Source organism: Dama dama, chromosome 25 (genome assembly GCF_033118175.1).
Source record: "Dama dama isolate Ldn47 chromosome 25, ASM3311817v1, whole genome shotgun sequence".
Lineage (NCBI taxonomy): Eukaryota > Metazoa > Chordata > Mammalia > Artiodactyla > Cervidae > Dama > Dama dama.
In genome coordinates this window covers 73,017,205-73,044,059 of record NC_083705.1, presented here as the reverse complement: position 1 = coordinate 73,044,059, position 26,855 = coordinate 73,017,205, and the positions used below count along the sequence as shown (strand labels likewise).

Below are 26,855 nucleotides of genomic sequence, written 5' to 3'. Positions count from 1 at the left end.
CCCAGGGGTCAGTCAGTTGTCATTACTGCTTTCATAATTTTTTTTTTTTTAAGGAAGGAGTTGAGATTACCAGTTTTGTTTAGTAGTGTGGCTCAGTGGTAAAGGATCTGCCTGCCAAGCAGGAGACGTGGGTTCAATTCCCGTGTCAGGAAGATACCCTGGAGAAGGAAATGGCAACCCACTCTAGCATTCCTGCCTGGAGATTCCAGGACAGAGGAGCCTGGTGGCCTACAACCCATGGGATCATGAAGAGTCAGACGCAACTTAGGAACTAAACAGCAACAACCCCCACCACTCAGGAAGCTCTGTGGCTCCATCATGGACTGAGGTTGTGCGACCCTGTGACCGTGACGTTCTTACTGTCTCTTGCTACCTTCCAGCAAAGCGTGTGATTGACACTCTGAGCAGGATATTGACATTGATTTCATCGATGGTGTCAGTTTGATTGCAGATTTGCTCTGTGTGCAATATGACTTCCATCTGCTTCTTTGGTTTCTCTCTTAAAACCCATTGGATTTATATCCATTCCTGGCAGCCCTGGTACATAAAACCCTCTGATGATGGCCCTAAGTGACTGATCCACCTTGGCCCAGACCCCTCCGGCCCCTCGTCCCGGTCAAGGGCAGAATCCTTGGGGACTGAATGGCTGTGGTCTGGCTCACACCACCCAGATGTGCTGGACGAGGCCACCTGGAAAGCATTCTCAGGAAACCGACTCGTGTGTCTGCAGAAGATCATTGCAAAGTATTTATCTGGGAGTGAAGCTCCAACAGACCCTACGGCAAAAATACCAGCAAAGCCTGAAACTATAGGAGTGATGCCATCATTTTTAAAATCCTCCTCATAAACGGAAGAAGCCACAGTGGAGACAGTTCACCTTCTGTATTAGAACAAGAAACTGCCGTTCCTTCCAAGAAAAACAGGGATCTGGAGAAAGTGAGTCTCCGCGAGGTTCTTGGTGAATCTTCCATGGCTTAAATCACATTTTGCACCTTGAGAGATGAATTTAGCCTTCTCCTCTGGGAAGGTCATCCATTTTCAAAGAAAGAAAATTGAACATTGAACCTAAGCCAGTTTTGAAATGTTTAAATTCCTTTTAGGCTTTCCCCTAGGACATCACTAAACAGATTTTCCTGAGAGGCAGGAAGAGATATTTCAGATGTTACAGAAAATCTGGATGTCGTGGTGACTGAGGAGTAAACTATTTGGAAAGAGCATGGACCTAACTGAGTATTTTCTGTTATTGTTGTTGCTCAGTTGCTCAGTCTTGTCTGACTCTGCGACCCCATGGACTGCAGCACGCCAGGCTTCCCTGTCCTCACCATCTCCCGGAGTTTGCTCAAACTCAGGTCCATCGAGTCAGTGATGCCATCCAACCATCTCATCCTCTGTCACCCCCTTCTCCTCCTGCCCTCAATCATCCCCAGCATCAAAGACTTTTCCAGGGTGTCAGCTCTTTGCATCAGGTGACCAAAGGATTGGAGCTTCAGCTTCAGCATCAGTCCCTCCAATGAATATTCAGGGTTGATTTCCTTTAGGATGGGCTAGTTTGATCTACTTGCAGTCCAGTGGACTCTCAAGAGTCTTCTCTGGCACCACAGTTGGAAAGTATCAATTCTTTGGCACTCAGCCTTCTTCAGGGTCCAGCTCTCACATCTATACATGACTACTGGAGAAACTGTAGCACTGATTCAATACTGAGTCATTATGTACTTTTGAAAAAAACGTGCTCTGTATAGTGATTATCCATAAAGTAGAAATAACAGCGTTTAGCTTGACTAGTGAAAGAAATACACATAAAAATTTTAACTACCCACTTAAGATGTATAATGACCCACCCCCAATATCTGCCTTTATCCCGAGCTGGTTTAGAGCTAAGCCACCTTGAATTTGATTCCCCAGCTAAAAGGCCCACCTTGCAGAGGCCCGGACGCCCTGAGCAGCAGAACGCAGGGCGGCCGAGAGTGCGGCTCTCCCCCGTTCCCTCCCGCCCTGCTGCTTCCCGGCTGTGTGACCTTGACTGTCCAGAGCCTGAGGGGCTGCATACAGGCTCCACCCCTTCCGGGCCTCTGTTTCCTCGTCTGTAAAATGAGAATTCTGCGGACAGCTCCCTGGGCTTGTTAGACGGATGGGGCTGTGAGGGGATTAATCCACACAAGCATTTAGGAGAGCACAGGGCGCAAAGCGGGCAACATGGAAGCATAGGAAGGGAGCCAGGGGGTGCCCTGCCTGCAGGCTGGACCCTGGGCTCAAACCCTGGCCCACACCGCTAGTGGGGCCTTCCAGAGCTCACCCCGTCTTGCAGGAGCCGGAATGAGGACCAGCCCCCAGCTCCGCGGGACGGCAGGACAGTCAGGAGCTCTCAGCTGTCCGGGCTCTCAGAGTCCAGCCTGGCCGTCCCTTCAAGGAGCCCATGATCTGCCCCCTGCCCCCCTGTACTGAAGCCACATGCTTTGCGTTTGATTCCCTGTCTTATTTGCAGCTCTTTTTGCTAGAACTTCAAGATCTGTTGTGTGCGGCTGGCTGTTCTTGTCACTGTTGTGTTGTTGACATCGGTCCTCCACGATGAGGCAGTGTGTCCACCCACTCCACCCAGGAATCTGCTTTGGCTGCACTCAGGCTGCATCTAAGCCCTGACACAGTTACCTCATAAAGCCATCCCAGTTGCTATACAGACACCCAGCGCTTCCTGGTGTCTGCAGCTGTGATCGGTCCTCATCTTACTAAGTGGAACGGATACGTCTGGGGCTGGCACACTGTGGCCCCGGGGCCACGTGAAGCCCACCTCCTGATTCTGCGAATAAAGTTTTATTGGGACACTCCCTGCCTGTCCTCTTACGTCCAGCCTCTGGCTGCTTTCTCCCTGCCTCAGTGAGGTGGAGGACTTGCAATTGTGTGGCCACCAGTCTAAAATACCTACTGTCTACTACTATCTGGCCCTTAGGGAAATGTTTGCCAACTCCTGGGCTAGATTAAAGCTTTTTTTCAGCAAAAAGAGTATCTGAATAGAAAATGTCATCTCTATTATCTGCCACACTCTTTCAGGGAAAAATAAGCCTTCATGTTATTGCAGCAGCATAATACATGCATGCATGCTAAGTCGCTTCAGTCGTGTCTGACTCTTTGCGACCCCATGGACTGCAGCACGCCAGGCCTCCCTGTCCATCACCAACTCCCAGAGTTTACTCAAACTCATATCCATTGAGTCGGTGATGCCATCCAACCATCTCATCCTCTGTTGTCCCCTTCTCCTCCCGCCTTCAATCTTTCCCAGCATCAGGGTCTTTTCCAATGAGTCAGTTCTTCACATCAGGTGGCCAAAGTATTGGAGTTTCAGCTTCAGCATCAGTCCTTCCAATGAATATTCAGGACTGATTTCCTTTCTTCTCCTTTTACCTTTATTCTTTCCTAGCATCAGGTTCTTTTCCAGGGTTTGTTTGTTTTTGGTTTTTTTTTTTTTTTGGATGATTATTGCTTTACCATGTTGCACTGGTTTCAAGATGGAACTAAACCTTCACAGTGTAGAACCAGACCACCATGTTCCTCCGCAAACAACTATTTATGTTTTTCTTTGCTCTGTTCTCAGGTGAGAAGCACCTGGACAGATGGGAAAATCTGCACAGGGCCTTTCCTGTGTCTCTAGTCCAGCTGAGTATAGTTGAGATAGTTTCCATTTTTCCTTTCTCCAGATGTAAATAAATATATTAGGTTACCATTGTTTTCCATATTCCCTCATTCTTCCCCCAGCACCATTTTTAGAACTTAGCTCTAACGTTTCTCAATAATTCTTTTCTCAGTGGAGAATCACATACTTTCAGCAGCATGATCTCTTGAGTACATGATCTTTACCCATAATTAGAAAATCACTTAGAAGTAATGCAACAAAATTAATGGGCATGTCTTTGTGGGGTTTTTTTTTCACTTTTTAAAAATTCATATCTACTAGTATGTCCTTATCAGCTTCTCATTGACTGTCAAAAAGTACATATGAAATACAGTTGATGCAGTAAGGAAATGTTTCTTTCCTTCTTTGCTTGTATGTTGAATAGATAGAGAGGCTGTATTTATAGAGCCAGCTGGACTGTATGTGAATGACCTCACCTACCAGGTGAGGAGAGGGAAGGTGGAGGATGGAGTGGAGGAGTTACCCTGCATTAAGATGGAGCTTAGTACTCTGCACCTTGTACCCTGCACCTAGTACTGGGCGCCTAGTATTCTGCATCTAGTATCCTGTGCCTAGTACTCTACACCTTGTACGCTACACCTTGCACTCTGCACCTAGTACTTTGCCGAATCTTAAGTATCTGAGGAGGAAGGCAAAGAGCCCAGGGATGCGGCAGGGTCATCTGGGTGGTGAACCATGTATCCCAGGAAACAGAACTGGAAAGGTAGGTAGTGAAGGGGCCCATTCATATTAGCACTGAAACTAACTTTCTGGTAGCAGGCTGGAGGCTGGCTTTTATCACACCAAACCCAGGAGCAAGGAGGCCAATGCAGAGGCAATTCAAATGAGAAATGACAAAGATCACCAGGCTAGGTTCTCAGAGAGATGGAACCAGTAGGGGGTGTGTGTGTGCGTGTGTGTGTATGTGTGTATGTGTAGAGATTTTAAGAAATTGACCCATGTAATTGTGGAGGCTGGCAGGCCCAAAATCTGGAGACCCAGGGAAGGGTCAGTGCCATGGTTCAAGTTCAAAGATTGTCTACTGGTAGAATATTCTTTTCTTCGGGGGAACCTCAGTATTTTTCTATTAAGGACTTCAACTGATTGAGTGAGGCCCACCCACATTATGGGGGATGATCTACTTCACTTAGAACTTCCTGAGTTAAATGCTAACCTCATCTGAAAAAAAAAAAAAAAAAAAAAAACACCTCCCCAGAAACACCTGGAATTATATCTGAGCAAATATCTGGGTACCATGACCCAGTCAAGTTGACACATAAAGTGAACCACCATAGACCTGGATTTGGTCAGAGGGGCTTCCCATGTGGTGCTAGTGGTGAAGAACCCACCTGCCAATGCAGGAGATGTAAGAGACGTAAGTTCGATTCCTGGGTCAGGAAGATCCCCTGGAGAAGGAAATGGCTACCCACTCCAGTATTCTTGCCTGGAGAATCCTATGGACAGAGGAGCCTAGCTGACTACAGTCCATGGGGTCACAAAGTGTCGGACACGACTAAAGTGATTTAGCACAAACGCACGCACAGTCAAGAAGGAGCAGCTTTGCTGGGGAATCTGGAAATAGAATCTATGACTGGGGGAGACATGGGAAGAGCTAGAGGACAGAAGCCAGGAGGGGTTCCACCCCCTGAAGTGGGCATGCAGGGCAGAGGGGGCGCAGTGGGGAAGTTGGCTCTGAGTTCCCATCACACCCCAGGTGGGAGTGTCCTGTGGTGGAGATGCAGAGGGCTCTGCAGGTGAGACGCTTCCTGGGGGAAGTCAGGGTTCTCATCAGACAGAGGGTGAGAGTGGCCCACATTTAGTCCACTGATGAAAATGGTAAATAAGGGAAGCTCTTCTAAAAATACATAGGTACACATATGCCTTGAACCTGTATTTTCACTTAAAATATGGAAATGTTCATCCATTTACTAACTCCTTCAGTTATAGCCAAAGCTTATTTGGGTAGGAATCTGCCTATTAACAGTTTAAGTTGATTATTTGCATAAAATATGCCCCTACCTATGATGTGCTGTTTAAGTTTTTTGAAGGAAAAAACTTGAAACCTGTCCCATTCATCCGGGTGCAAAATCATCTTAAATCTTTCATGATTTCTCCAGGCTTTATTTTTCCCTGAGCCACACCTAAGCTGAGAGCAGTTCCATTTAATGATGGGTCTCTACTGAGTCATTCCAAAGATTCAACTCAGTGTTCATAGAGACAAGCTTCTCCTTCTCCAAGCTCATGTTTCATCCAGCGACACCAAGCCTCATTATATTACATAATTCCGATTTGAAGTTCAGCTGGCAGAGGCAGCCCTGAGGGCGGGCTCCGCTGGCTCCCGTGTGGCCAGGTGTCACCGGGTGTCAGGGAAGGATGCTGACAGCCTGGGGCACGGCTGGCCCTTCACCCCACCCAGCGCTCAGTGTGGCGTAGGCAGCGGCCAGGCCGTTTTGCCAAGACAGAAAAGACGTCCAAGAATCTGATGGGTCAGTTCAGCATAGAGCAGGGAGCTGCTCCCGAGGCTGGAAATGAATCAGTGAGAGGGAGGCGCCCATCCAGAGGGCGTCTTGTGTTCAGAGAAGAACAGAACCGACGGCCAGCATTCCCAGGACAGATGCTGATGGAGGAGGCGCCCACTGTTCTGTTCTCTTGGGGGAAGACTTTGAAGGAGTCTCATGTCAGAAGTTATATTGGTCTTGCCCAGTAGAAAGCCAGCTGTCTACTGAGGGGGCAGGGTGGTAGAAAATGGGTATTTGTAACCTAAATAGTGTCCCCAGCTATATTAGGTGTATACCTAATGTCACAAGCTTCCATCCTGTCAGACACAGACTGGCACTTGCCATGTATCTCTCAGTTCAGTTCAGTTGCTCAGTCGTGTCCAACTCTGCAACCCCATGAACCACAGCACGCCAGGCCTCCCTGTCCATCACTAACTCCCGGAGTTTACTCAAACTCATGCCCATTGAGTCGGTGATGCCATCCAGCCATCTCATCCTCTGTCATCCCTCCCTTCTCTTCCTGCCCTCAATCTTTCCCAGCATCAGGGTCTTTTCCAATGAGTCAGCTCTTCGCAGCAGGTGGCCAAAGTATTGGAGTTTCAGCTTCAACATCAGTCCTTCCAATGAACACCCAGGACTGAGCTCCTTTAGGATGGACTGGTTGGATCTCCTTGCAGTCCAAGGGACTCTCAAGAGTCTTCTCCAACATCACAGTTCAAAAGCATCAATTCTTCAGTGGTCAACTTTCCTTATAGTTCAACTCTCACATCCATACATGACTACTGGAAAAACCATACCCTTGACTAGATGGACCTCTGTTGGCAAAGTAATGTCTCTGCTTTTTAATATGCTGTCTAGGTTAGTCATAGCTTTTCTTCCAAGGAGCAAGCATCCTTTAATTTTATAGATGCAGTCACCATCTGCAGTGATTTTGGAGCCCAGGAAAATAAAGCCTTTCTCTGTTTCCACTGTTTCCCCATTTATTTGCCATGAAGTGATAGGACCGGATGCCATGATCTTAGTTTTCTGAATGTTGAGTATCTCTACAAGGATTAAATCATGTACTGCTACACTACTGACTTTCAACACCCCTGGAAAGGAGTTCGGTGTGTTAGTCACTCAGTCATGTCCCATTCTTTGTAACCCTGTGGACTGTAGCCCACCAGGCTCCTCTGTCCATGGGGATTCTCCAGGCTAGAATACTGGAGTGGGTTACCATTCCCTTCTCCAGGGGATCTTCCCGACCCAGGGATGGAGCCCACGTCTCCCTCCTTTACTATCTGAGCCACCAGGGAAGCCGCAAGGAGTTCAGGGTGGAGAGCAGACATGAGGCGCCCTGTGCTCGGGGAAACGCTGGAGGCAGGTCTTCAGAGAGTTAGATATTTTCAGGAGCCAGTTTTATGAGCCAAATTTTTGTATCTCCCCGTATCTAGAAAAGCACCAAAATCCTTCATGGTGACAACTGCTTCTCGTGATTAGCAAAAGCTTCATGAGACTAGTGGAAACATTCTGGAGAAATATGTGCTGAATTGCATGAGCTCCTGCTTCACCAAAATCACATGTGTACTGACCTTCCTGGCCGCCCCAACCACCGCCCCCAAAACCTCTCTGGAGCGATTTCTCGGAGCCATTGAGGTGCTGTCTCCTCACTTCGCACGTTGTGCATTTTAAAGTGGACAGTGCCTAAGAGAAGTGTGCATTTCCATGGGGCCTCCCAGCTGTCAGCTTCGGTTGTTTGGGAGGATCGGAAGCGTGTCAGCACTGGGCATGTCTGCCTTTACTTCTCTCAGCGCTTCATTTTGAGGTCAGAAGGGCCGCACAGGAGCAGCTCTGTTCCAACCCAGCTGCTCTGACCCTTTGGGTCTGAGAAGTCTTTCTTCCAGAAGGAGCCCAAGCCCGCATGACATGCCAGCCCCCCAGGGGCTCGGTCGCTGAGTCTGGGGCCAGATGCCAGCTCCAGAGAAGAGTGTTTACAGGCGGGGCTGCTCCTTGAAGCTGGGGTGGCCGGGGCGTGGGAGCTGCCAGGCGATGGGGTTCCCTGGGTGGGCTTTTCTGATTTCCTGTGATGGGGAGTGAGGGTCAGTGGCCTCTTGGAGAGGAACCTGCTTACCAGGCTTTGCCCCTGATGTTTTATTGGCACCTCTGAGTTCTCAAAATCATTAAAAATAGCATCAGGACCACTTTAATACAAGTGGGAGCGAGGGCAGTTACCACCTGCAGGAGCCAGAGCCCTGAACTGCCCTGATGGGCAGATGTCCTGTTCCTTGGTCATCTCCAGGGCTTTTACAAAGCCCTCCTTCCCTGGACTGGGAAGGAAGGCTTTGCAAAAATTCAGATTTCTGACTCTCCACCGCAGATTTGTGATTCCTGCAGAGCGGAGGGGAGACCAGGTACGTGTGGATGGTTGAAAGCCCTGCCAGGCAGCTGTGGTTTAGAAAACACTGTCTCAGCACCGGGCTGAGTCACAGTCCTCTCAGCCCCTTGGAGTCACCCTGGGGCACAAGGATTGGGGCACAAACTCTGTAAGCGTGGAGGGAGGTGCCGCTGACAAGTCATTACTTAGTTTCGGTTGCAATTGGGTGTAGGCTGCTCACTGGGCTACCTGTATGTAGTTACCACCCCAGTTTTGTTTTGTTTTTTTCTGTTTTTACTCCATAGCAGAGGTGTTTGTGACACAGAACTGGCTCGATGGTTGGGTGCTGAGTGGGGTGAAGAGGAGTGGGAGGGGGCTGCCTTCCCCACGTGGGCATCTCACGATGGGAAGATGCTCACTCTTCCCAGAGGAGCAAGGATGAGTCGGAAGGCAGCGCTGGGGGAGTCCTGAGCTGCATCCTGTTTGCATTATCCACTCCCTCCATGACCCTTTGCTTCTTGAGGTGCCATTTCCCCATCCGTAAGATACAGCTGGAAAAGCAGACCATTTCTGAAACCCTTCCCAACTCTTAACACCCAGCCTCTTTCTTCCAGTTTCCCATGGAAACTGGCTGGAGGGGGCAGCCCTGCAAAGAAGCAGCCCTTCACTGTCACTCGGAATCTAAGTATTTCCCTCTCACCTTTTATGAGCTGGGGTTTTTCATTTGAGTTAATGGGATGCACACACCCTCTGTGGTCTGCAGAGAAAAACCCTCCAGATGAAGGGTTTTGCTGAAACAGAATTATCAAGGCTGTCTGGAAGAGCGAGGTAGGTTTCTTTGGCCTGTGCGTCCCTCGTAATTCCATTTCCCGTGCCTCCCCCGTGTAAATGAAGCTCTGTAGATCTTACTGATTCTTCTTAAGATAACATTTGATGACAGGGGAGTGAGACAGGAAAGTTCAGTAAAAATAGCACATCAATCCCTGAATAATAAAAATCTCCGTATCTTTGGCTTCTCACAGTCCGTAAAATTAACACCCACTGAACCTCCTTTATGGGGAGGTTTTGAGGTCCTGCAGTTTGGCTCCATGTGAGTCAGCAAAGAAATGCTGCCTTTAACGATGAAAAAAATTCAGTCCTGTGCATGACTCATTATAAATCTCTCCTTCACTTTCACATCAAACAAAGGAGTTTGCCTTTTGAGACTGAACAAAATGAAGTCACTGTTCAGCTGCCAGCTTCCCAGAGCCTGGCTTCTTGATCCAGGTGCCCAGTTTCCTGAAGTCTGGCCCCCATCCTTGCCAGCCAGTCATCAGTAACGGACTTTCAGTTCTGGGGCAACCATGGAGGCCTCTCCCCAGCATTGCTTCTGGAAGAATGCATCCAGCAGACAGCCAGTCTAGCACATCCCTGCCAACACATGGTGGAAGACGTGCGTGTGTGTTTGGCGTGTTGCTGTCACTTCTAATGTACTTACCGCTGCACTTCAGGAGGACTTGCTCCAGGCATCAGGGCACGCGTGCAGAGTGCAAGCTGTGTGCCCAACAGCACTGGCCTCTGACACCGCTCACTTGCACCATTGGTTACCGAGATCATTGGCCCTTTCAGCACTGGACTTCTGCCTTGGAACTGGCCTGGAATATAGCTGGCACCCTCTGATATTGAAACATCCTCTGACAGAGACCAATAATTCCCGACTCAGCAGATGGGTGAGGCCAGAGAACAGCCCATGTGTGGCCAGCTGCCAGATGGGCTCAGGAATCAGCTTCTCTCCCTCTTCATCACCCCAAGTCCTCTGATCTCAGCTACTGAGCTTTCAGCTCCCAGTCTGTCTGCTCTCTTTAAGTTAACGTGTTCGAGGACGTTCTCTTCCTGTGGCTAAGGCAGATTTTTCAAACTGGGGTCTGTTTATTGTGGATGCGCATTGTTACCTTGAAAGCAGTGGCGTATTTCCCGCCATATCAGTCAACAAGGGTGTCATCATCATCAGCGATGGCAGCCCTCCAGTGTGAGCAGGGGAGTCCGAAGGGTGCTCAGCAAGGAGAATCCCTGTGATCTAGCAGCCGTCAAACAGCGGCTACTCCCCACAGTGAGTTCCGGGGGAGTTCAGGATGTGAAAACATGGGTAACTGGCCCCAATAGCATATGAAAGGAACAGTTTAATGAGCCCAGACTCTTGCTCCTTCGCATATATAGAAAAGCACTAAATTCCTTAACTTGAGATATCTGGTTTTCTTCAACAATATTCTTTTGATGTTCAGACTACCTGCCCTTTGTTGCAAAACTTCTGTGTAACCTGACGCCTTACCTCAGGGTTCCTTGAGATTCTGCCTGCTGGACTTAGGTCTTAAAAATTCCCACTGAATGAAACGTAACTCTCAGCTTTTTAGGTTGGGAATGTTTTTTAAGTCAACAAGTTCGCGTAGATGAAAAGCGTGGTAAACCTCAAATCAGCTGCTCGTGTGACGTGGCTGTAATTTCCTATGAAAACAAGATCCTTCTGTCTTCAAAACCCACACAATGCCCACTGGGCCACAATGGCAGCTATCACAGTCCCAGGCCACAGAGTATGGGGCGTGTGAATGTCCATGTTTGTAGTCACAGAGGATTTTAAAGATCATGTCACAAAGTAAAAGCGGGCCATGTGACTGAGAGCATCCTTCCCGAAGGAAGTGAGGGACACCAGTTGTGAAAGTCCTGACCGCCGCGGGGGACACTTTGTAACTGGAGCTGTGTTCGCATGCTCTCCTCCGCCCTGTCCCGCTTACACCTCCCTGGAGCTAAAAAAATCCAGCTGAGACCACGGCCTTCTCTAGGTTCACTCTGGGAACCGGGTTCTGACACTCTATGTGCTTATTGAGTTATGAAAGGCCACTCCACCGACGAGCAGGAGTCACTCCTGAAAAGGGGATAGGCAGGGTGCTTCATCTCAAAACTTGGACGGCAGCAGAAAGAGACCCTGAAACCCAATTGTAAAACGAAGTTAGCGGTTTCCAACGCTGACTCTGTGACCGCCCTGAGCTGACCATATACGTGGGGCTCAGCCGTGAGCCACAGGTCTGGTCCCCGTCAAGGGTGACCTCTGAGTCTGAAAGGCGGTCACAGCCCTGAGTCTGCCTGGGGAGTGCTTCACGACAGCGTACTGCACTGAACCAAATACTCTTGTTGAAAATTTGCATTTTCAAATACCCTTGTTGCATTTTCAGAGGAAATATTAAATAACCAAAACCAAAATGTTGCTATTTTTTAATGGGAGGGCAAAAGTCATTTTATGAGAAGCAGCTCCTGACTGTTGACAATTAGTGATATTGAATATGGAGCAGATGGTGCCAGGGAACCCTGCCCAAACTGTTGAGTAACTACTGTAAGCTCCACCACTTGTGCAGGCAGCTCTGAGAGCTGCAGGGTGAGTCCTGCCGGGTGACCCCTCGGCTGGGGGCAGCACCGTGGGGGCCGGGTGGCCGAGTGCTCCAGGCCCTGCCTGGGACACCCGACTGACGTGAGTCACACCAGCCGCCTGCTCTGTTCCAGCTGGCGGACTTGAAAACCCAGACCACAGCAGGACAGGTATGGCCGCTTGTCAGCTGCCCGACATGCCTCGTTCTGCTCAGTGGACCCTCAGACACCAGCATAGAAGCTTGCTGCTGCATTTTGACTCTCCTGAGCTGCAGTCAGGACACTTCCCTGGAGCTCCGCCTGTGAAACAAAGCAGGCACTTGGCATCTCCAGATGCCATGAGAACAATTTTTGCACAGGACCATTTATTAATGGTATGCAGCTAAGAGGAGGTCAGAGCATGGACCAACCCACAGGAACAGCTTAAGATGGTGGAGACCGAGGACTTAACACAGGCAGGTGAAAAGCCTGGGAGCAGCCAAGACACCTCCGCAGCCCCGGGGTTGACCAGTTAGAGTTTATGAGGCTGTGGGGTTGAGAGGCAAACGTTAAGAAGTGGGAGGAAACATTAAAAAACAGAAAAGCAATGGACAGCCTCCAGATGCAGAATCAATGCAGTCAGGAGCCCAAAGCCCGGGTTTCGGACACAATCGAGCAACTAAACAACAACAATCTTGTTAACACTGAAAAGTGGAAGCATTTCTGAAGTTGATATGGAACATTTCTTACAAACCTGACATAGTTTATTACTATATGCATAAAACTTTTCATTACAGTTTTTAAATAATTTTCTTAGATAATAGAGTCTGTTCATAAGAAATACTTTGGCATAATCTAGCTCAAAGCTTCTACAAACAAAGCTAAGTAAACATATTATGGTTCTGTTGACTAAAAAACATACAGTCACAACCTGAAAGTAGAGAGTTATTTAGTGGGAATGTTAAGGATTCGAAGCTCGGGAGATGGCATCTCAGTGACCCTGAGAAAACTGCTCCAAGGGGGCGGGAGGGGGAGTCAGGCTATACACCAGTTTGCAACAAGGAGGGCAGGCAGTCTGAACATCAAAGATTATTAAGTAAGGAAAATCAGATACCAAGTTAAGGAATTTAGCGTTCTTCTATGCATGGGAAGATGCGAGAGTCTGGGATCATTGAAGTCATTCCTGTCATGTGCATCTCGGCTATCTGGGGCCAGCACCCTGCATATTTAAGGAGACATTTTTCTCTCTCTTGAATTCCCTCAGGGCCTTCTGGCTCACACTGGAGGGCTGGAACTGCTGATGACTCTGACAACCTTAAGTTCCTCGTGTAGGCCGTGGGGCCGCTGGTCAGCCTCGCTCAGAAATTCACGTGGGAGGGCTGGAATCACGGACAGCTGTGGCATCCTTGCTTATCGACATGGCAGGCGCCATCCCATGTCACAGTGCGGCTCAGCCCGGGTGCCCCAGTGCCAGTGCTGCCCCGTCCCGGGTGGGGTCGCTCCCTCCTCCCGATCCAGCAAGTGTCATCCATTCCCCTCTCCTCCCTCCATCGCCTCCTTCGTCCTTAGAACTTACACAGAAGCCCAAAGACAGGCTCGACCATGATTTGGGTCACAGACCCCTTTGAGAACTTGAGGACTCATGCTGGTGGTTTTGTTCAGCAATTCGGGGGGGCTTGGACCCCTAGGATCAGTACTATTTCAGGGTGTCTGTGGCCACAAAACAAAAACCCCCAAATATAACAAAGTCTTTAGATCCAACAGCTTAATTGCAAGAAGGGCAGAGGACAGAGAGCCTTCTAAGTGATACCACAGAGATGTAGCTTTAGAAGTCCTGTAATCAGCAAAAAAAAAAAAAAAAAGGGAAGCTGTAGAGATGTAGTAAGGTGAGCCATCTTCCTGTCATTCTGTAACAGAGAAAACGAAATGAAATTTCGGAGAACCTATGGACTAAAACAAAAAGACACATCAACCAATTAAATGCAGGAGCTTTATTTGGATTCTGACTCCAACAAGCAGATTAAATTTGAGAAAGTACTAGTCACTCAGTCATGTCCAGCTCTTTGCGACCCCGTGGACTGTGGCCCACCAGGCTCCTCTGTCCATGGATTCCCCAGGCGAGAACACTGGAGCGGGTTGCCATTTCCTCCTCCAGGGGATCTTCCCCACCCAGGGATTGAACCCACGTCTCCTGTGTCTCCTGCATCGCAGGCAGGCCCTTTACCTGCTGAGCCATCAAAGGAGCCAAATTTTGAAAGGGACAACATAATTGGAAATGGAACATTGAATATTTAATGATGTTAAGGGATTATTGTTAAAATTTTCAAATGCCACAATATAATTAGGCTGAAAAACCTAAGACTCCTTATCTTTTGGAGGTGTATATTGAAATATTAGTGTGTCTAGAATTTGCTTCAAAATGCTATAGGGATCAGGGACATAAACTGATCATCTTTGAGACTGGGTGGAGAGGGACACAGAGGGCCTTTATTTTTGTATATGTTTGAAATTTTCCTTTTAGTAATAGGTTGGGGGCGGGGGGACAGACGCTCTGCGCTGAGGGGAGTTATTTCCAAGCACAAGGGGAGGGGAGGCCTGACGTCAGGAACACTAATCAAGAAGTTAGAAGGGGCAGGGGCCCTGGGAGCCCGCAGGCAGGACTGAAAAGGATTGCGCGTGGAGCCAGTGGGTGGGAAGGTATGCCGGCTGACGCCCCGCCCCCGGCCCCGCCCCTCACCGTGGGGTCCCCTGTCCCCTCAGCTGGTCGTTGGGGAACTGGAGCACCTGCAGCCGCACGTGCGGAGGGGGCGCGCAGAGCCGGGCAGTGCACTGCACGCGGCGCGCGCACTACAAGTCGGAGCGGGTCCCGGCCAGCCTGTGTCCACAGCCCGTCCCCGCGAGCCGACAGGCCTGCCAGCCGCAGAGCTGCCCCGCGGCGTGGAGCACCGGGCCCTGGGCGGAGGTAAGCGGGGTGGGGGGCTGGCATGGGGTGGGTGAATGGGGTCCCTCCTGTGCAGTGAGGGGTGTGGGGGCAGCTGGAGTCTCCCCCAGCCTCGGGGCTCCGGGCTGGAGCCCCAGCTCCGTCCCAGCCCCCCTCGAGGGAGCCGACACTCTGCTCTCCCTGCGCGCAGTGCTCGCGAACCTGCGGGAAGGGCTGGCGGAAGAGGTCCGTGGCATGTAAGAGCACCAACCCCTCGGCCAGGGCGCAGCTGCTGCCGGACGCCGTCTGCACCGCGGAGCCCAAGCCCAGGACTCACGAGGCCTGTCTGCTCAGGCGCTGCCACAAGCACAAGAAGCTGCAGTGGCTCGTGTCCGCCTGGTCCCAGGTGGGTGTGCCAGGGCCCAGGTGGGGGCGCCTCCCCAGGGGGGTCATTGGCCCCAGGTAGGTGTGCTGAGTCCCAAGTAGATGCATGGGTCCCAGGTAGGTGCATTGGCTCAAGGTAGGTGCATCTAGTCTCAGGTAGGGCCCTGGTCCCAGGTGGACACACCACCCCAGATGGTGTGCCAGGTTCCACGTAGGTGCACTGGCTCCAGGTGGGGGCACCTTCCCAGGTGGGTGTCCCAGGTCCCAGGTAGACGCATTGGCTCAATGTAGGTGCACCTAGCCCCAGGTAGACGCATTGGTCCCAGGTAGGTAGGCGTGCCGGGTCCAGGTGGAACTGGGTTGACCACCTTCCACCTAGGGGCCACCCCTCCTTGCTGGGTTCCTCTGCTTCCTCTCCTTTCCTCTAAATCTCCAGTCCCACTGCCCCTGGTATTCAGCCCCATGCCCAGCCTCCACTCCTTGCATGTCCTCTGGCTTGTGTATCACATCCGTGGAGCACCCCACCCAGGTCACCCACACAATCATCCCTCCCTCGGTGTGGAGTGGATGCATGGGCGAACAGTTGCCGACCGGGGTGGGAAGTGTTCTTCCCGCTGACTGTGGGGTGGGGGACCCACCTCACCCTGAGCAGCTGCAGCCATTTCCCAGGACGTGCCTAGGTGGTGGGGCAGGGGGGTGACTGCAGGAGCAGACAGCGTGTCCTGAGACGCATGCATGTACGGAGCCCACACAGCTGGTTTCCATAGGAGCTGGGAAATGAAGGCCCCCTGATCCCTGGACCTCAGGGACAGACTCGAGGTCTCATCCCCACCCGGGCCGCCAGTGGCGTCCAGTCCAGGGGGCAGGAATGACTCTATAAAGTGATGGCGTGCCAGGCAGGACATTTATCCCAAATGAGACAGCACTTGTCTGCCCCTGAAAAATAAAAACAGCATCACTACTGCATGAAGCCTGCTGCTGCTAAGGAAGAACTCCTGGAACCAGGGGCATCAGCGTCTAGACGACTGAATCACTCAGTCATTAGGGGACATTTGATTTTATTTATATCTCTGGAGGCTGAGTCCTTAGGAAGGAAGCAACCTGGTCTGCCTAGAAAGGGCTTCCCAGGTGGCACGGTGGTAAAGAACCCACCTGTGATGCAGGAGACCGGGTTTGATCCCTGGGTCGGGAAGATCCCCTGGCAAAGGGCATGGCAACCCACTCCAGTATTCTTGCCTGGAGAATCCCATGGACAGAGGAGCCTGGTGGGCTATAGTCCATGAGGTCACCAAGGGTCAGGCAGGACTGAGCGGCTAACACACACGGTGTCTGGAAGGTGTCCAGGTAGAAATCCCTTGTCCTGACTATCTGACACATCTGGGCGTGCGCACACACACACTCATCACACCCCAGAGCTGCTCTCAGGCTTGGCCCCAGCGAGCCCCCGAGAGGAGCCCTCCAGCTCCGTTCTGGGAGCAGGACCCGCCAGGCACACCCCAAAGCCAGGCCTGAGCCTGAGTGTGAGGCCGGAACGCCGGGCACCCAGCCTCCGCTGTGGATGGGACCTGCAGACATGCCAGCCTGGGGCAGCAGTGCCAGCCCCCGGGACCTGCCCTGTGACCCCCGAGCCTGTGCAGCTCTGCCCGGCCTTCTGCGTCATCCCCGTGTGTCCCGAAGCCGCAGCCGCGCCCTGCCACAGGGCAGCCCAGGGCCCCGCTGTCCATGCAAGAGGGCATGGCTGCAGCGACAGCTCGGCTCAGAGCACGTCTGGTGGGAACGAGTGCGCCTGCGGTGCTCTGTCCAGGGCAGCACTCGGCTTCCCGGGAAGATGGAAGCCCTGGGTCTCCTCCGCCTGCCCCTGCGCTAGGCCAGCATCACGCTGCTGTTGGGTGTGTGAATCTGAGGAGCTCTGCGGTTTACCTGACATCCTAGTGCATTAGGTTCCAGTGCATTCTGGTATCAGTTACAGCCCAGTGTCTTCATTTCCCAGTGAAGCAGTAGCTCCGAAATTACTCCCTTCGTGGTTTGTAATTGCCCTGCCCCAACTCATGTGTATAGTGCTAGACCTCAAGATCTTCTTTTTTTATTGCAGATACTGTTAACACCATTTTAAAATGCCGAGGTCCCATAAATTTCACTGACTGTTTGTTGTTCAGTCGCTAGGTCGTGTCTGACTCTTGCAACCCCATAGACTGCAGCACACCAGGCTTCCCTGCACTTCACCATAACCCGAAGCTTGCTCAAACTCATGTCCATCGAGTTGGTGATGCCATCCAACCATGTCGTCCCCTTAAATGTTCAGTTCAGTTCAGTCGCTCAGTTGTGTCCAGCTCTTCATGACCCCATGGACTGCAGCACACCAGGCCTCCCTGTCCATCACCAAGGCCTGGAGTTTACTCAAACTCATATCCATTGAGTCGATGATGCCATCCACCCATCTCATCCTCTGTCATCCCCTTCTCCTCCCACCTTCAATCTTTTCCAGCATTAGGGTCTTTTCAAATGAGTCAGCTCTTCGCATCAGGTGGCCAAAGTATTGAAGTTTCAACTTCAACATCAGTCCTTCTAATGAACATTCAGGACAGATTTCCTTTAGGATGATCTGGTTGGATCTCCTTGCAGTCCAAGGGACTCTCAAGAGTCTTCTCCAACACCACAGTTCAAAAGCATCAATTCTTCAGCGCTCAGCTTTCTTTATAGTCCAGCTCTCACATCTGTACATGACTACTGGAAAAACCATAGCCTTTACTAGATGGACCTTTGTTGGCAAAGTAATGTCTCTGCTTTTTAGTATGCTGTCTAGGTTGGTCATAAATTTTCTTCTAAGGAGTAAGCGTCTTTTTATTTCATGGCTGCAGTCACCATCTGCAGTGATTATGGAGCCCAAAAAAATAAAGCCCCATCTCTATTTGCCATGAAGTGATGGGACCAGATGCCATGATCTTAGTTATCTGAACGTTGAGTTTTAAGCCAACTTTTTCACTCTTCTCTTTCATTTTCTTTAAGAGGCTCTTTAGTTCTTCTTCACTTTCTGTCAAAAGGGTGGTGTCATCTGCATATCTGAGATGTTTTATATTTCTCCTGGCAATCTTGATTCCAGCTTGTGCGTCCTCCAGCCCAGCATTTCTCATGATATACTCTGCATATAAGTTAAATAAGCAGGGTGACAATATACAGCCTTGACGTACTCCTTTTCCTATTTGGAACCAGTCTGTTGTTCCATGCCCAGTTCTAACTGTTGCTTCCTGACCTGTGTACAGATTTCTCAAGAGGCAGGTCAGGTGGTCTGGTATTCCCATCTCTTTCAGAATTTTCCACAGTTTATTGTGATCCACATAGTCAACAGCTTTGGCATAGTCAATAAAGCAGAAATAGATGTTTTTCTGGAACTCTCTTGCTTTTTCAATGATCCAGCAAATGTTGGCAATTTGATCTCTGGTTCCTCTGCCTTTTCTAAACAGCTTGAACATCTGAAAGTTCACAGTTCATGTATTGCTGAAACCTGGCTTGGAGAATTTTGAGCATTACTTTGCTACCGTGTGAGATGAGTGCAATTGTGCAGTAGTTTGAGCATTCTTTGGCATTGCCCTTCTTAGGGATTCGAATGAAAACTGACCTTTTCCAGTCCTGTGGCCACTGCTGAGTTTTCCAAATTTGCTGGCCTATTGAGTGCAGCACTTTCACAGCATCTTTTAGGATTTAAAATAGCTCAGTTGGAATTCCATCACCTCCACTAGCTTTGTTCATAGTGATGCTTCCTAAGGCCCACTTGACTTCACATTCCAGGATGTCTGGCTGTAGGTGAGTGATCACACCATCTGATTATGTGGGTTGTGAAGATCTTTTTTGTACAGTTCTGTGTATTCTTGCTGCCTCTTCTTAACATCTTCTGCTTCTGTTAGGTCCATACCACTTCTGTCCTTTATTGAGCCCCTCTTTGCATGAATGTTCCCCTGGTATCTCTAGTTTTCTTGAAGAGATCTCTCGTCTTCCTCACTCTGTTGTTTTCCTATCAGTGTTCAGGCTGACGTAATCAGGAGGCATCGCCAGTCAACGATTTTGCGAGAGAGACGGCCACCACGCGGGGAGACATGCCTTTCACACACGTCCTTGGTTGTCTTCTTTCCAGTGCTCTGTTACCTGTGAAAAAGGAACCCAGAAAAGGTTCTTAAAGTGCGCTGAGAAGCACGTGTCTGGGAAGTACCGCGAGCTGGCCTCCAGGAAGTGCCTGCACGTGCCGCAGCCACAGCTGGAGCTGCAGCGGGCCTGCGCCCCGTTTCCCTGCCCCAAGCGCCCCGCGTTCGCCGCTGCAGGACCCCCGCGGGCCGGCTGGTTTGCCTCGCCCTGGTCTCAGGTAGGGATGAAGGGGGGCAGGCGGAGCCCCTCCTCGGTGTTGCTGGCTGCCTTGGGGGGAAGGTTTCTGCCGGAGTGTAGCCCCGAGGCCCACAGAGCCAGCTTCAGGCCTTTCCCTCCAGAGCCCGTGTGGTATTGGGTTTCTTGGGGTTGGGGTTGTGAGGGGGCCTCCAGAGGGTGATCTCCACATGGTACTCGACCTTTTAGGGCACTTGTGATTGTTCTAGGGCTTCCCGGGCGGCGCTGGTGGTGAAGAACCAGCCTGCCATTGCAGGAGATGGAGGATTTGTAGGTTCGATCTCTGGACTGGGAAGATGCCCTAGAGAAGGAAATGGCAACCCACTCCAGTGTTCTTGCCTGGAGAATCCCATGGACGGAGGAGCCTGGCGGGCTCCAGTCCACGGGGTCGCGAGAGTTGGACACGGCTGAGCGCACGGCACAGCGTGGTTGTTCTAAACCTGCACCCTGTGGAGGGTGAGAAGATTTAATGGTTTGGGTAAAAGCTGGGCTGAACTCCCCAGAGGTGAGTATGGGTGAGGAAGAAATACGAGATCTGGAAGAAACAGGTGATTGTAAGTCTGTTCGGGGTCAACGGCAAAGCCGAGCAAATAAGGAAGGGGGTTGAGCCCCCAGAATGGCTGTGACCTGCCTGGTCCCCGGGCTCGGCCAGCCCAGGCCGAGAGGGGCTGTGGGATCTGTCCCGGGATCTCCGTGTTCCCGGCTCCCTCCTCCTCCTCCGCCCCCGGCGGCTGTAAGGGAAGATTTCTGCACTTAACTGCTGTTGACCCAGCCTCCTCCCGGCCCTGCTTCCGGCTTTGGGCTCCTCGAAGCCCTCTCTGCCTGTCCTGTTGCCGTCTGTGTGGGCGAGGGCAGCACATGAGCAGCTCAGAGCCCAGTGTCTTCATAGGCACTTGGGTCTAGATGGTCAGCTTTTAAGAAGCAAACCGCCACTTCCCTGGCAGTCCAGTGGTTAGGACTTGGCCTTCCAATGCAGGAGGTGCGGGTTCAATCCCTGGAGCGAAGATCTCACATGCCTCATGGCCAAAACAACAAAACATAAAGCAGAAGCAATGTTGTAATAAACTCAGTAGGGACTTTAGAAATGGTCCACATCAAGAAAACAGAGAAAGCAAGTGAACACAATAGCGGGGACAGCCACGAACTTCTGTGCTCCCACCTTGGCCAGCTCTCTTAACCGTATCAGGTAACACTGGCTCCAGGACCTCCGAGGTGGAGTCCTATCAAGTATATGGGATCCACAGGGCACCAGGCCCCCAGGACGCCGCCATTGCAGAAGCTCTCTCGGGGCCAGCAAGCGGGATCTTCCTTGATTCCAGAGGCTGACCCCGGGGACCACAGGCGGATGTCTCTTCCCCATCACTTTCAAAGGAACTTTCAAGAGTCTTCATCTCTCTCCAAATCACTTCCCAGAAGGCGTGCTCCGTGGCTGGTGCCATAGGAATGACCTGAGGAGCTGCAGGTGGCTGTCTTCCCTGCCCAAGTAGTGACTGCCCTCCCGGGAAGCACGTCCCGCATCCTCGACCTTCCCAGGTGCCCTGTGCTGAAAAGGAAGCAAGGATAGAAAGAAGACTCCAGAGTGGAGAATCACGCCTCCTGTCCCAGGATCGTGCAATGTCTGTACTGCGGCCTCGTCAGAGGTCAAGGCTGCCCCCGCTGACATGAGCTGCCTGAAAGCGGATACAGTCGATACACAGCCATCCAGACTGGCCGCTCTGGGGCGAGTGTCCTGCTGTTTTACAGTGTAGTCTCCATATTGACACGTGTGTGCATTTACATACATGCATACATGTTTTATACATACAGTCCCCGGCGTCTACCAAGTCACATACTCCGTACTGAGTGTTCAGGGAGTGGAATTTCAGGTGAAAAGCAAATCCGTGCGTGCCCAGGGCAGCCAGGTCTGGTCCTTGTCTGGAGAACTTTCCGCTCCAGCACAGACTTCACCCTTGTCTGGGGGTGGTGGTGTCACTGTCGTCGGGATTGTGCGCCCTGTTGCCAGACCCTGTAGAGCGGCAGCATCTTTAACCCCCCAAAGGCTGTTCTTGCTTGCCACCCACTCTGCACACTGCTCTCTCATTGTGTTTTTGCCTTTGGTTCTGCTTACCTTCAAATCTGGGGCTTCCCAGGTGGTGCGAGCGGTAAAGAACCCACCTGCCAATGCAGGAGACACGGGTTCAGTCCCTGGGTGGGGAAGATCGTCTGGAGAGAGGCCATGGCAGCCCACTCCAGTATTCTTGCCTGGAGAATCCCCACGGACAGAGGAGCCTGGCAGGCTGAGGTCCATGGAGTGGCAAAGAGTCGAACACAACTGAAGTGACTTAGCACACACATCTTCAAATCTGATGTCGCTTTTTCATTTAGAAATACACGAACTCCTTCCCAAATGATATTAGACATTGTTTCATTTAAAATACTAGACCACAGGACATTTGGACTGTATCCTTTTCAAGCCTTTCCTGTTTTAAGTAGGTCAAAAGTATCTCCGGCCACACAATTTTCCCTTTAATTGTCCTCTGAGTGCGCAGGCTTTCCGGCAAGAGGAAGGGACGGGCGAGCCAAGAGGCTGCGTCGAGTGGCTCCTGGGGCAGGTGCTTCACGCTCTCTGTCCCTTGAGAACGTGGCTCAGAGACAAGGCCTGGTGGTTCCCCAAGACCGTCATCCCTCTGTCCACGGGGAGGGGAGACCGAAGCTCCTGAGAGTGAATCTGGCCAGCGTTTACCCCACTCTGCTCAACCGGGAGACCTCAGGCAAATTTAGAAAAAGAAAAACAAAGTTTGCCGTTGTCCAATTTAAACCCAAACCTAGAATCTAAAAATACTTTTGACATGGTTTGCACCAGCCTAAAGCACCAGCCTGTCTGATAAACCATTTTCATCCTACGTTGCTTGAAGATCTTATCCAGGGTGACTCATTGCTATGTTCATGACGTCAGGCAGGAATGACGCTAAGGCCGCGTTTGCCGTGAGCTCTTGGGCCCGAGGCTCTGCGCCCTCCGGCCGTGGGAAAGCTTGGGGCGGAAAGGTGTCCTGCGCCTGGATGGGCTCTGTCCCCGGACAGGTTATTCCTGCAACTGCCGGACCAGAAACTGCGCTTGGAGGGGCGACTTCGGAAAGTGCCCCAGGGAAGGCGAGGGCTTGTGTTCACCGTTCAGCGTCTGGAGGCTGGACCTGGGCCCAGGAAGGGGAGGACAGTGATCCCCGTCTGTGCATCAAAGAACCGATGACAGAAAGAGTCAAGCCGCTTGGCACCAAGGGACACAAAATGCTGGTCAGATCTCTTGGTTTCTTTGTTTTTAATTTTTTTTATCGAAGTAAATCAGCTGATTTACAATGTCAATCTCTGCTGTCGAGCATAGTGACTAGGTTATATATATATATCCTTTTTTATTTTACTTTCCATTATGGCTTATCAGGGGCTTCCCTGGTGGCTCAGATGGTAAAGAATCCGCCTACAATGCAGAGGACCTGGGTTCCATCCCCAGGTCAGGAAGATCCCCTGGATAAGGGAATGGCAACCCACTCCAGTATCCTTGCCTGGAGCATCCCATGGACAGAGCCTGGCGGGCTACAGTCCATGGGGTCGCAAAGAATCAGACAGAACTGAGTGACTAAGCATGCAAGCGTGGTTCACCACAGGATATTCAATATGGTTCCCTGTGCTACACAGCAGGACCTTGACGGGACATTCTTTAGCAAGAGTTGATTCTTGAACTGATTTTGTTCTGTGGTACAAGTAACACCTGCATGTATCATATCTGTTTATATCTGAACCCAAGTTGTGGGCACAGAGGTTGATATAACTATATTTACAGGAAACAGTTTTTGCAATTAAAACTCACGTTTTAACATGGAAAAAAAAGGGGGGGGGGGGGGGGCGGCGAGTGGCAGTCTGCCCCTGCCGCTGGATGAAAGAAATTCAACTCAGAGACAGAGAGGTTCAAGTTCAACCTCATCTCCCCGAGTGAGTTCCCAGCCCGGGACAGGGCCTGAGGGAGCGCCTGGGACCCGGGTCAGAGGCCCCTGAGGCCTGGAGCACGGTTCTGCTGGAAAGCTCTGAGATGACACAGTCTGCGGAAGACAGCTGTCTCGACCCGGGGTGGGCCTGAAGACAGGTCACGAGTCCGCCCGCGGCGCTGTCTCCTCCTGGCTGCTGGTGTCCTGCCCTGAAATGGAGCCGTGACGGCATTCGCCAATGTTGGCTTTGAAGAGCAGGGCTCAGCCTCACATGGTGGGTTCCAAACCCACACGCTCATCAGCGAAAAGCCCTGGGTTTTCTCTCTCCAGCAGCCCAGACGTCCTTTCCCAAAAGAGGGAAAAAAGAAGAATGATTCCTTCAGCTTATGAGCTCTGGGGACTCTCTGTTTCCAGCTTCTCTCCTCTGTCGAGGGGCAGACCAAGATGTTCTACTGACCCCATCACTGCGTCCCTCTCCCGAGGGGTATAAAAGCCACCTCCCCGGGCCCTGTCTGCAGCGGGTCCTCAGAGTCTGGCCGTAGGCGGTTTCAGCTGTGGAAGACCAGCCCCGAGCCGCTGCTCCAGGGGGATCCCGGCATTGGTCTTGTCCACACATCTTGGCGGCAGCCTGAGTTATGTGTGTGTGTGTCTCCAAATCAGCAGAGCTTTATCCTCACGTGTTAACGCGACTGTTTAACGCAGCCCACCGCACACCAGGATCTCCAGATCGTTCTCTGCCCCCATCTTTCTGCAGGGGCTCCTCTCCCACTTAACAGCTTTCTTGAACACGCAGCCTTGTGTGAGCAATGCCATGAGCTAGACAGAACTCGGTCTAGACTGTGAGCCGCTTTCTTTCTGGGCAGATTCATGGCTGCAGGTTCGGGGCCCTTCCATCTCTGATCGCTCAGGTCTCTCCCAGTTTCTTGCCAGAAGTGGGTGTCCAGGGGACCCACTGCCGTAGTCTCTGGGGTATGTGCCCGGCTGGCCAGTGAGGACCAGCCTGACCGAGCTGCCTCTCCCTGGCTCCGCTGCGCTCTGAGCCTCGGAGTATGGGGCCCCAACGTAGGGACACTGCACTCCGGGGAGGGGGTGGCCACACCCAGGCATCTGGAGTCCCTGCAAAACTTGGGGTCGGGAGAGATGAGTGTCATCGCGCCTCTTGGGAGGGGAACTGGCTTGTCAAGCTTTTCCGAGTCAGGAGCACCAGAAAGGCTGGCTTGTGAGGGCGTCTCGTGACGGACCTGCAGCCTGTATCCCCAGATATGTGCCGCTTTTTGTGTGTCCATCGAGCCCTTGATGACTCAAGAATATTCAGACTCCTGGGCCCGTCTTCCCAGTGTCCATACCTGGGAAATATGCAGCTTGTGTTTAGCCCCCCACCCTGGTCGAGAGAGAGAGAGAGAGAGAGAGACCGCCTTGAGGAGCCTGGAGGAGGGGACTGCCCATAGGAAGGGGTGGCTGGACGGCCGGGTGGCCCAGCGTGACGGCGGCTCGTGTCTCCCGCAGTGCACGGCTAGCTGCGGGGGCGGCATGCAGACGCGGTCCGTGCAGTGCCTGGCGGGGGGCCGGCCTGCCATGGGCTGCTCCGTGCTACAGAAGCCCGCCGTCTCCCAGGCCTGCAACACCCACTTCTGCGCCATCGCAGAGAAGAAAGGTGAGTGTCGGAGCACCCCTCGCCCCGCCCCGAGGTTTGACCTTGGCCATTTGGGTGGGGCTGTTGGGTTTCTGGAGTGGTTGCCAAGAGGGCTGAGCAACTGGGGGTCCCCGCGGGTTAGAGGGTCTTGTGTCCGCTCCACCTGTTCTCTCTCCACCTCCACCAGTTTTCCCCATGAAGAGGCCCATGGAGCAGACCGCTCACTGCTCACGCCTTCCTCCCCAGAAACGACACAGGCGGCTGTGAGAGCCATTTGGCTTTCAGCAAGCACAATTGCCTCTTGTGTTTCTGTGCTGCTGTCTGCATTCAGGGAAGGCCATTTTGAGTAAAGGAGCCTTTTGCCCTCAAGTGAAACAAGACCCCAGCATATTCCTTTGTTGTTGATGTTCAGTCACCAAGTTTCGTCCCACTCTTTTGCAACCCCGTGGACTGCAGCGTGCTAGGCTCCTCTGTCGTGGGATTTCCTTCAGCTCAGTTCAGTCGCTCAGTCGTGTCCGACTCTCTGTGACCCCATGGACTGCAGCACGCCAGGCCTCCCTGTCCATCACCAACTCCCGGAGTTTACTTGAACTCATGCCCATCGAGTTGGTGATGCCATCCAGCCATCTCATCCTCTGTCGTCCCCTTCTCCTCCTGCTAGCTCCTTGGCTGCTCAGTAAACGCGATCCCTGTGCACACACCCAGAGTGCCTTGGGGATTTGCAGCACCGTGCCCTGTCTGTCTGTCTGTCTGTCTGTCAAGGTTTCTGGAGGAGAAAATGGGGCTGGAAGAGAGTGAGTGGTCTGCTTCAATCAGGGACCAGACAACCGGAGTCCAGTCCACAGAAGACCCGTTGTCTCGGGTGGCTGAGTGGGTCCATGGGGGTGTTTAGCACGAAAAGCAGAAAATGCCAGCTTTGCAGGAAGCTGCCAAGAAAGGTCTTGTGAGAACAGCACGACCCGCGTGGTCCGCGTGACCTGCAGTGCTGCCTTCCCTGCGGAGCAGCTGCAGGGTGACGGCAGGCTTGCCTTGATTTCCCGGGGTTTCCGCGGTGGCGGCCGGTGACTAACGCGGGCTGCTTTCAGGCACCTCCTGCGGGGACCGCTTCCGCTGGTGCGCCCTGGTGCCCCGGCCTAGCGTGTGCGGCCACCACTTCTACGGCCGGCAGTGCTGCGAGACCTGCGCCACGTCCAACCTGTGAGCCGGCGGGCGCGGGGCCCGTCTCCAGCACCAGCTGGCCGTGTGGTCTCTCCACCGGCAGGCGTCCCAGGAAGATGGAAGCCGGGAGAAGAAACACCCATGTGGAGCTCCTGGACCGGACTGCGTGTGTGCCTGTGTGTGCGCGCGCGTGTGTGTGTGTGTGTTCACCCCTGGGCACACAGGCACACGCTTGGTGGGGAGGAGGCGTGGAGTCAGGACAGAGATCCCCAACCTGCTCGCCCTGAACCGCCGAGCTCTGGCAAAGCAGGCCGGCCCGGAATGAGAAAGAGGGCCGGCCCAGCTGCCACCTGAAGACCACCGCTTCTGGAGGTGGGGTCAGCCCCTCCGGGCTGCGTCCCCAGGCCCGTGTCCGCCCCAGCGGCGGTTTCTCTGCACAGGGACCCCGGGGGCCCCGGCCGGGTGAGCTGGTCTCCATCCTGACAGGGCGCCTGGCCTCTGAAAATGGGAAAGGAAATCCCCACCATGGTGCTTCTGTCCCTT

General features: G+C 52.2%; 1 protein-coding gene across 1 annotated transcript in view; it reads left to right on the top strand.

The window, feature by feature from the left end:
* ADAMTS16 (ADAM metallopeptidase with thrombospondin type 1 motif 16) overlaps nt 1-26,578 on the top strand; it is a 176,810-nt gene extending 150,232 nt beyond the window's left edge. The window contains exons 22-26 of the mRNA XM_061129511.1: nt 14,651-14,852; nt 15,022-15,216; nt 19,324-19,548; nt 25,028-25,175; nt 26,240-26,578. Of these exons, the coding sequence (XP_060985494.1) occupies nt 14,651-14,852; nt 15,022-15,216; nt 19,324-19,548; nt 25,028-25,175; nt 26,240-26,355 (886 nt within the window). The 3' untranslated portion in view covers nt 26,356-26,578. The remainder of the gene's footprint in view (nt 1-14,650; nt 14,853-15,021; nt 15,217-19,323; nt 19,549-25,027; nt 25,176-26,239) is intronic.
* Nucleotides 26,579-26,855: the final 277 nt, after the last annotated feature.